The 11,616-nt window shown below is 32.5% G+C and overlaps 1 protein-coding gene across 1 annotated transcript; it reads left to right on the forward strand.

Annotated features, from left to right (window-relative positions):
• The first annotated feature begins 9,532 nt into the window (after positions 1-9,532).
• LOC143911757 (peritrophin-1-like) lies at positions 9,533-10,957 on the forward strand. The gene is made up of 4 exons (XM_077430779.1): positions 9,533-9,605; positions 9,697-9,746; positions 9,823-9,972; positions 10,047-10,957. The coding sequence occupies exons 1-4, from the start codon at positions 9,599-9,601 to the stop codon at positions 10,311-10,313; spliced, it is 474 nt and encodes a 157-aa protein (XP_077286905.1). The 5' UTR covers positions 9,533-9,598; the 3' UTR covers positions 10,314-10,957.
• The last annotated feature ends 659 nt before the right edge of the window (positions 10,958-11,616 follow it).

Raw genomic sequence — 11,616 nt, forward strand, 5'->3', positions numbered from 1 at the left:
ATGAAGGCGGCGCTTATAAACAAGCATCTCAATCTTCATACGCGGTTGAGATTCGCGAAGAGCTACGTCTGGACAGTATTACTACACGGATGTGAGACGTGGACTCTGAAAACCAAGATGATCAGCCGCATTGAAGCTTTTGAGATGTGGGTCTATAGGCGTATGCTGAAGATTCCGTGGACCAAAAAGATATCAAACGAAGCTGTCCTCGGCATGATGGGGAGAGATAGGGAACTTGTTTCTGTCACTAATCGGAGAAAGATGGAGTACCTCGGACACATGATACGGGGTCCAAAATACGAATTTCTCCGTTTGATAATCATGGGGAAAATAGAAGGAAAAAAATGGATTGGCAGGAAAAAGTTATCTTGGCTTCGAAACATGCGCATGTGGACCGATATGAGCGCCGAAGAGCTGTTCCGAGCCGCTGAAGACCGATGCGGATATATTCAAATAATCGACGAGGTGGTCGCCAACGTCCGGATGCGGACAAGGCATTAACAAGAAGAAGACTTCATTAGAATAAAAAAACAGAAATGATACAAACAACCCGTCGAAACCAATTCTTTCGAAACACTGATTTACGTAAAATGGAAAATTTTGTATTTTTTTTAATAATAAGCAAACAAAGAATAGAAACTTGGGTTAAAGCAATCAAGAATTTTTAGTAATATGCCATGTAGGTTGTGAGTGTTTCAAATAACTGAAAATTTTATGTGAAAAGCATTTTTTGCAAGTGGCCTAATACATTTGTCCATGACTGTATAATATATAAACTATAATTTCATCTAAAGCTTCCCATTAAGATGGCTGGATACCCGAAACCTTAATTTTGTTGTCGTTCCCTTCTTCGATATTTATATATTGAGTGAATGTTTATATTGAGTATATGCGACAATATATGTATATCAATATACATATATACATATATTGAGTGAAAGCGACAGTTGCGCCTCGACCAGATAATACCTATTTTAAATTGACAAAATCGAGGTTTCGTATTCTCCAGTTTTATCCTCCGAAACTGGACCAATTAAAAAAGAATTTCATCATCGTCATGAGAAAAATATTTTCTATGTTTGTGTCATCGTATTTTTTTAAAAATCAACCGTTAAATTAGCACCCTGGACTCTTTTCGTGGGTGTAAAAAAGAGGCGATTTTATAGATGTTTGGTGGCTCCTAGCTCATATAAAAAATATCTAATCAAAAAAATAAAAATATATAGAAACATGCCTATGGTAGATATCCATAGCATATTAAAAAAATTCTCTAGTGCCATAATTGAGGAAGGGAGAAGTGTAATGCGTTTGTATGGACAAGGCACTGGTATCCAGCCCTCTTAAATTTTATTTACATATGTAAAAATAATATTGTGATCAAATATAATATTATATAGTAAGTATGTAGTTGATTGATCCAGTGAATTTTATCACTTTGTATTATTTTTTGACGATATATTTAAATATTATAACTTACTTATTTGATTTTCAATTGGTTTATAAATATACAAACATTAGAACTTGCTCTCACTTAATTCTATCGATTATACCTATATAATATGATATTATGAACAGTATGTATATATATTATATACAGGTAAATAGCTTATACATTTCCGTTCATTGGTGTTTATTTATCTAAATTGAATGTACAAATGAGTTAATAGCATAATTTTGTATGGGAATAGTTTCGACGAAACATTTGCGGTGCAATTTTTGTATATAAAATATATATGTACATACATACATATATACATACGTATGTATCATCCATCTTGCAAGAGCTACAGTGGCAGCCGCAATGCAAACGGCAATTCACCACTCGCTTTGCGCCAAGTGCATTAAGAGGTGAAACTTACTCATGTTCTTATGTTACCACTGCAGATAATGCACTGTGGGACTTTGTCGCATTTTTTCAGCAAGGCTATTTGCCACTAGAACTAAAAGCTTTTTTAAACATTAATTAAAACAAACACACGACGAAACGAAAATATGACATCGTAGAGGAAAATGTAGTACATATGTATTATACATACATATCGTTTCGTTTCCTATCAGGGTTTGCCAACTTTCTCTGATTTCATTGTTGAAACGGTTCCCGATTAAAAATTACATCTATGGACAATTTTTTGCAGCATTTTTAAATATCAAGAAATTATGAGATGCTGTAAACATAAATTTTGCCAGAAATAGAACAGGATTCCAATAAATTAAGGCAAACTCTGAAAGGAAATGATCGACCTTGGAGTCTTATATCCAAGGTTTGGCCAGCAACAAAGCGAGAAATAGAACCCGTGACCAAGCAATCGAAAGCATTACATGGCGACCACTTTTTGCTGGTTAGAGCCTTGCTTAAAATAGCACTGTTCGACAAATGACGACTTTTTTTTTGGTTCAGAGACGAGATATGACTTTTCTTATAGAATTATGCCCAGTGAACACGAATCTGGTAATAAAAAATGTTGATTGGCTCGAGATTCAGAGATATATGTGTTTTATAAATCGCGCGATTTTTCTATATGTATCTTGGTATTGTTCGGTCGATGTCTCAAAATCTGTCATATTCCTGTACAAAATGAATATTGGAATCTATAGTCGGGTATTTTATCTTCCTTTTGTAGTACTTTTCAGCTTTCAAATCTCTCTGAAAATTCATTTACTTGTATAATAAAAATGCTGTATTGTTTGTAATTGGCCAGGAAGGCGCATTGGGATTTACCTGTAAGGCCTTCCTGGTATAAAAATGTTATAAATATATATATACAGTACCGGTAATTGAAATCGCATCACTTTCAATTCTCTCCACCAACAAACTATTTGTTATAGTTTGGCGGATTTATTTATATATTTATAATATGTGTGTTTAAAATGAATAAATTTCTTAAAAAAAAAAAAATTGTTCAATGTTTTCGTTTATTTTTAAATACATGTAGCTATACACGAGTTTTTTTGGTTTGTTTTATTTGATTTCAACTATTTAACATTTTTTTCGATTACAAAAGGATATATATATATATATATATATATATATATATATATATATATATATATATATATATATGTATATATATATATATATATATATATATATATATATATATATATATATATATATATATATATATATATATTTAAATTAAGATGATATACAAATAAAAAAAATTAAAAAAACATGTATGTACATACATATGTACAATAGGGCAATTTTTTTCAAATGTCTGTCAGTAAAATATTATTACAGTATATATTTTTCTATGAATTAAATTACAAAGATAATTGACATAACTTATGTATACATAAAATATAGGCGCGGGACGGTGCTAAATGGGTTCCTATTGTCAATTTATATTGTTAATCTTGCTCTCTAGAGAGCTAAAAAAAGGTTAACAATATAAATTGACAATAGGAACCTATTTTAGTAAGCTCATCCACCAAATTTTAGACATAAGACAATAATAAATAACAATCTAATATTTAGTAGACTTTTATGAAGGCCTCAACACGTGCCGGCATGGACAATACGATTTGGATACGGCCTGAAATTTAAAGTCGGTTGACCCCGAAAGATGTTGCTCAATAGAAGGTAGCGAACATGTTTCCAAATTTTTTTCATAGTCTGAAGTCTTCACTGTGCCATTGACAAAATGTAGCGCCCCCATGCCGTAATACGAAAAACGTCCCAAAAAAAAACCTCCCCAGATCAACACACTGATCACTGAAACGTTCGTTCGGCTTTTTTCTCACCCAATTTATTCCATTGGAGACCCCAAGATTAAACTTGCTCTCGTCAGTAAAGATTACATTCTCCCAATCATCTTCAGTCCAAATTTTGTGAAATTTTTCGCAATAAACCGTTTTTTTACCGCATAACTGCCGTTAGAAAGGGCTTTTATGCTCGTCGTCGTGCACCAAGTCCTGCTTGTCGTAGTTGTCTTATTATAGTTTCGACGATGATGTATTTTCCAGTCGTTTGTCTGAATTCTTCTCTAGTATCCTGGGCAGTTTTTAGGCGGTTCCTTTAACACGAACGTTTTATCATCCGATTTTCTAAGGGGGTTGTTTTTTACGCTACGACTACTTGGCTTGCGATATACAAATCCCATTTCTCGATTATTTTTGAGAAAACGTGCTAAACTTGTCTGTTAACATCTCAACTGCAACGTAATTTTTCGTGTGGACAATCGTCTCAAAGATAGTGAAATTATTTGCCATTTTTTTCGCCATGTCAAGTTTCGTAAAATTCGCCATGTTGATGAAAATTGTAGTTACTCACTTGAATTCCGCACAATAACTTAATAGTATATCTTAAAATATTCCAAATACTAACCTATTGATAAAAAAAATAGTATTTTAGAAAGTGGGGGACCTTCCACTGAGAAATTGCGAGAATTCAAGATATTTAGGGGTGATGAGATTTCAATTACCGGTACTGTATGTATGTACATATGTATATAGTATATGCATTAAAAGACACGTTCGATTTCTTTTCGGTCGAGTACATACATATGTATAGACATGGAATTTTCACATTCGCATCGATTTGCGCTTTCATATGTACCAGTCGCGTTTTAGAGAAGAGAGAGAGATGTTTGACGAGGGTGGGAAGGGAAACGGATATCAAGGGTACGGTTAATGGTACGGAGGATTTTGTGGGAATTGTTCACTGAGAGCAAAACTCGTAGTAGATTTAATCTACGATTTTCTATTGGCTCTGTGAATATGTGCACGCATGAGCGCCTGTCCGATTTTAACGCAGTCGAATATTTATAGAATGCGTTATTCTGAAATGAAACGACATTGACGTGTATTACATATATTTAAGACTATCGACACTTTTAATCTCGACCGTTTCGTGTAGCATAATGTTGTATTGCGGTTTGAGTTCGTGTGGGTAGAGATTGGCATGACACGTTATGGTATTTACCCAACTAATCTGAATCAAACATCTTCTCTGGTATTTCAATCGGGCGTTATCGAGTTGAATTGTGTTCCGTTGCCTAGACTAGTGACCCATTTAATCGGTCATATGTGAGTTCTGAGTGATCAGTAAGGGATGTATGTAATATATATATATATATATATATATATATATATATATATATATATATATATATATATATATATATATATATATATATATATATATATATATATATGTGTATGTATGTATATACCGAAAAGGTATATTTTCTTGGAAATTCATATTTGAACGTCCAATTTCCGGTTGACTTAATTCACAAATTGATATCACTTATTTTTATTTGATATGTCCAGAATCACGGTAAAGCATAATAAAGGTATTACAGGCCACCAGTATTTTTAAATATTGCTAAACACAAAGAATTATGTTTAATATTTTTCAAAATATTTCTGGAAACGAAAAAATGTGGACTTGCCACTTATTTGGACAGCTCATATGGATATTGAGATATTCTTAGATATTTGTGACTCCAAGTCTACTATCTATTTCGGACTTAAAAACCCATTCGAAAAATGGCAAAATTCATTTCGGAGGCTGAATTACTAAATTATACCTCCTATGACTTGCCGTGCAAATGAAAGAAAAAATCTGTATCTATTTTTCATTAAATGTTAAAAATGATTGATTAGATCATTGAATTCATACAAAAGCGATGAAATTTTATTAAGAAATATAAAATTTGAAAATTTTGTAATTCCTCGAACCTCTTTAGATATATTTATACATAGTACCTACAGCAGTATGGCTCGGTGGTTGCGTTTATATTTACCACCGAGGTTACCGGGTTCGATTCGGTGCTAATCTTTAATACAACTGGTCAGACTTGGATATTTTTGACTCCAAGTTGATCGTTTCTTATCAGAGTTTGTCAATTTATTTGATTTCATTGTATAAACTGTTCCTCCATCAAATTGGCAAAATCATTCTTGCCGCTATGTTAGAAATATCTGAATTGATTTATGCACAATATGTAAAATTTATGTACAAGTCTAAGTCCATAGATTTCTCTTAAGATTAATTAATTAATTGTTTATTTCATGTGCTTCAGCCTCTCGAAATACAGTGATTTATGTAATAAAAAGTGCTGAAATGATTGTAATTAATTGTCTAGGAAGGCGAATTAGGTTTAACCAGTTAGGCTTTCCTGGTGTATATCTATTTAAAAATAAAATAAATAAATACACATGTACATATATGATAAAAACTTACATATAAACTGTTTTTGCATGATGTTTTCATATTAAAAAAAAATGCCATTTGGTCTTACTCAATCTATTATATAAGATGTATACATATTTTATATTCATATCATACGCATGGGTCTACCTCACGGGCCGGAATGTTAAGTTACCGAAAACGCAAATATCGGAAGGCAAAGATCGAAAATCGAAAGATCTTAAGTCGAAACATAAAAAAAGGGTGCATGGTAAACGGTACATACTCACTTAATTTGCGCGAGCAGGATACAACAGGAACAAGAGGAACAGTCTTTTCCTCCCGTATTCTGCGCACGCACATTAATACGGGAGGAAGAGCCTGTTCCTCTTGTTCCTGTTGTATCCTGCTCACGCAAATTAAGTGAGTATGTACCGTTTACCATACACCATTTTTTTTGATCTTTCGACTTAAGATCTTTAGATTTTCGATCTTTGCCTTCCGATATTTGCGTTTTCGGTAACTCAACATTCCGGCTCGTCACGGAGACCGCATACGCATACAGATACAAAAACAGAAATCGTATATTCAAAGAAGAAATATTTAAAATGAAAAATGGAATTATTTGAATAGTTGTGTTCATTTTGATATATTGTACAATGTTATAAATTATTCGAACGTCGATTCTTATGAAAGAAATGTTATTTCCTCCGAAATAATATCGGGAAAATGAAAGTCTTTATTCTTCGCTTATTATAAAAAAAATGAACGAATCTATATCGAGATGAATTTATTCCGAGCGTCATTATTATTATTATTATTTCATTTTTTTTGTGAAAACATTTTTCTTGTTGGCAGTACCCTGTGGTTCTGCACAAACGCCCTAATTTCCACGACCTAAGCTTGTTTGTTTCCGAGGAAAATCGCAACAAAAGAAGAGATAAATTGTGTTTTTCCGCAGAATTAAGACTCGATAACTGCGCTATGCTTCGGGATCAATGGGCCGGATATTATAATTGTACCTTCGTTTCCACAGATATCTCTTTGCGTATATAAAACGTGTATACTTCCGCTGACAATAAAACGAAACCTAAAGCGTTGGAAGCTTTCAAAAACGGACGATATTTTTTTCGCAGGTAAACGCGAGAAAAAAGTATGCAATTTTGGCTCGCGAACAAAGCCGCAAATGTGACTCACGGCTTTTCTTTTCTACCTTTTCCTTGTTGAAATCGAAAAACTCCTTTTATGGCCATCCGGCGAGGGGAAGGAGGGGAAAAAAAGGAAATTTTGTTTTCGGCAGACACACATATTTCTCGGCAAATGACCATCTGACTGCCGTTTCAACTTTTAAATTTTTGTAACCATGGCTCATTAAACGAGGCGAAACGTATTTTATTACCGTTCATACTTCGTTGCCCATTTTTTCCACGACCGTATTCCCCGCGTAACGAAAGCCGTAATAAAGTGGTAACATTGTCTTAAAATATTGATTCTAATATAAAATATTATTTCACGGTGTACTTATTTTTATTTATGTATTTTGTATCATCACCATAAAACTGTAATCACCAACCCACCTCGACATAAATCAACCGAAACATATTCTCAGATAGCTTTAACGGAATTTCCAAGTGGGTCATTAAAAATGTAATTACACAATTTCGACAACTGGAAATTTTTATATTATACTTTTGAATATGGTAATTTTTGGCGATGAGAACGTCAATAAATCCAAGTTAGTGTCCATAGAGTCATGATCGTGAAAATTTTAAAAGCTTTCCCCCTTTTCCGTCACCTGGTCACGGGCATCCTGAAGGCCCCTGCTCATGACCTCTTCTGATACAATTTTATAACGGAGTACCCCTCAGTTGGACGGCGTAAAAAAGGTCGTAAAAAGCTGGCCACGGTCCCCCTTTCGAAAAAAAGCTACTATTAAAAAGCCCATCATCTTTCCTCGGAAAATTCATTGCTAAATCCCCTCAGTGCAAAACATAAAAATTGATGGACCCATTCGAGCCTTTGGTATTGAAAGAAATCCTTTAATCCAAACGTATATTTTTATATCGTCTGATTTTATAGCGCGCGCTTAATTCGAATATAAATACATACGAACCGTATTCGCATTAAGAGAAAAACAATAGGCATTCTTTTGCCTCTGGAAATGATGAGTATTAAATTTAATTATGTATGCGTATTAAATTTAATGTGAGCATAAATTTTTTCGAGGGGAAAATCGGTCGTTGTGAACTCGTGTTCGATAAGGTGTATCTCAGTGAGTACAGTTTTTGGCAAAGTCACGTTTCGCTAATATAAATGATCGCATTTGCATAAAGGATTTTCTCGTTTCGCCGTATACAATGCAGCAAAACGTATCAATTTAAATTTCATGGACGACGGCTAAATTCAAATGCAATTATGGCTCTTTATCATTTGGTTTTAATATGAAAATAAAACGCTTTGAAGTTTCTCGAGATCTAACCGGAAAATGCAAATTCGAACTGGCAAAACTGGAATTACAAAATGAATATAATTATAGTTTGTATGATGGTTTAAGACATAATTTAATTAAGTGTTGAATGAACAGCTCTCGACATTTCCAGGCTAGCGACCGCGAATATTTTAAACTATTTTCTTAGCATTTTATTAGAATAATGAGATGAATAATTCGTAGTTGCACCATTGTTTCATCATGATCGATACTTATTAATGCGATTATCTTACATGATTCATAATTTATATAGAAGAGTTATGACTTTGACTTTTAAACATTAAAAACTTATCTTGCTGCGAATCAATAGAGATAGTTTACTGATAATGCGTTTTATCTACGTATCGTTTTGTGTGAGAAGAGTAATTAATGTTTACAAATAACAAAGTTCGTGATTTTGTTTTTGATTTGAATTAGGTTATTATCTTCTAGGGCGTGATACAATATTAAAATGAGGTTCAAACCGTTAAGGAGGAATAATATTACATATTTATAAATAACGACGAAATAAAATAAACTGAGGAATTAAGGACAATCAAAATTTATGCAAATTTGGCGTATATATATTTCAAATTCGTGGAATTAAAACTAAGTGGAATTATTATACAAACGATAATATTGCATTTCTTTGCAATAACAAAGTGTAAAATGTTTATTATCAGGTATTGATTTTTAATTCCGAGAAGATATTATTGTTTTTATTCCTAAAATTACATCCGAAACTCACGTTTCCGTTTGGATGCGTCAATTGTAATATTAATTATCAATAACTGGTCTATATGTATAAAAAAAAAGTTCTCACATATGTATGTATGTATGTATGTATATGCAGCTATGAACCCAGATATGGATTGAGAGCTGATAAAATTACGGTATATAAACTACAACACCTGCCATTTGATATCATATCGGAATTCATAGCTAATTGGCTCCGACATTCACCAGAGAGAATCATTTTAAAAACAAAAATCAACATGAACGGTAATTAATTTGTTTATTTTTTATAAACCAACTATATTTAATATTTATTAGTATTGCAAATATAGTAATAATTTTGTTTTTCTACTTTTAGGACTTAAAGTATTGCTTGCTATATGCATGTTTGTACCTATGATTGTAGCGGTAAGTTTTAACTCTGAACTGTCGTAAGAAACATTGTTTTAAGTTATCGCGTATTGAATATTTCATCCAATTTCAGAGGGAAAATCCATGCCTTAATGAAGGTGTCAATCCTGACGGTGAACTTTTACCCCACGAGACCAGTTGCAATATGTTCTATATATGTGCATCTGGAAAGCCCGCGGAGTTTCAGTGCCCCGAAAATCTAGAATTCAACCCAATTACTAAGGTAAAGTTACATATTTATAATAACCAAGTAAAATTTAAGATTAAAATACTCATTACTTGATGTTTGACTTTCAGCAATGTGATTGGCCTGAAAGTTCTGGGTGTGGTGAAAGATTTGAGGCAGTTCCGCCGTGCAATCCTCCTGGAGCACCGATTTGTCCTCCACACGTTGTCAACAAACCCGCTGTATATCTTCCACACGAGAACGATTGTAGGAAATTCTACCAATGTGACTGGGAAGTACCACATAAGCACACTTGCCCAGAGGGTTTACACTTCAGCGTAGCCAACAGCGTGTGCGATTATCCAGAAAGAGCTCAATGTGCCTGCCTTGGCATTTGAGTGTCTACAACTGAATCTTCGAACTCTGTGATATTAGATAGATAATCTACAAACATATTTAACATCGATTCATAATTATTTATATCCCGAATAAAATAAAAAAAATTATTTCTATTAGCATAACACACTCCTTTTTCTATTTCTTGTTTTTAAAAATATTTACTTTCGTACATATGTACATACATATACATACAAATATGTATTTAAATATGTATGCATCGTATATTAGAACATATGTACATATATTGAACGCAAAATATGCATATTATATTGGAAATATGCATTTTTATATTAATTGAAATGTATTACAAAAAAAAAAACTACTGAGTGGACTCATATTTATTTATTTAAAGTTTGGACCATTTAAGCATTACAGAAATTCCTAATGCTCCACAATGGTCAAAAATATAATAGAAAAGAAACAAAATAATAGCTAAAAAAATTAGATACGACAAAAACAAAACATATACATATATAAACAACAACACATTTAACGCAATCATAAAAATAATAAGCTTTATAATAGCGGATAATAATAATAATTACAAATTATAAAAAAACAACAAAGAAGGGAATGTTATAAAAATGCTTAAATAAAACTGAAGCATGTTCTAGCATAGAATTTCTTGCATAAACGTGTATGCAAATATTGTTTCATTTATTAAATCCTGTTCATTATTGATTTATACATTTGCTTTACAAACATCATTAAAATTATAAGCAATAGTTTCATTTATTATGGTCATTTATCGAATTTCAAACAAAATTTAATGCATTTTGAGTATAATTTTTTGCAATTTTGGGGACTGATCAACTAATTATAAGCTTTATTCCTGCTCTGTTTGTTTATAATTTCTGGCGTAGGTGACTATGTACTTACGTAGGTACGTAAAACAGAAATTATTGATAGCTTTACAGATAAAATCTTTGATTTAGAGGGATTTAAAGTGTTGCAGTAGTCGTTAATATAATATGCACTCTTATTTTATTTTTATTTTTATTTCAATCGTACATGTACACTCTCCTTTACAGATCACCCACAGCGACGAGTGTACTAATACAGATACAATACAATTAATACAAGCATTTTTATATAATGCGAATTCATGCAAACATCATCCACAGTGATGTCTATGGAGAAATTTTTGCAGCATTTCAGTATACAAATTGGAGGACCTCAAGACGCTGAATAGCTTGAAATTTGCAAGAGAGATTGGAAAATAAATACCAATTACAGGAACCGTTTCAATGAAAGTCTGAAAAAATGGCAAACTCTGAAAGGAAACGATCGACCTGGAGTCAA

The sequence above is a fragment of the Arctopsyche grandis genome, chromosome 5 (assembly GCF_051622035.1).
Source record: "Arctopsyche grandis isolate Sample6627 chromosome 5, ASM5162203v2, whole genome shotgun sequence".
Lineage (NCBI taxonomy): Eukaryota > Metazoa > Arthropoda > Insecta > Trichoptera > Hydropsychidae > Arctopsyche > Arctopsyche grandis.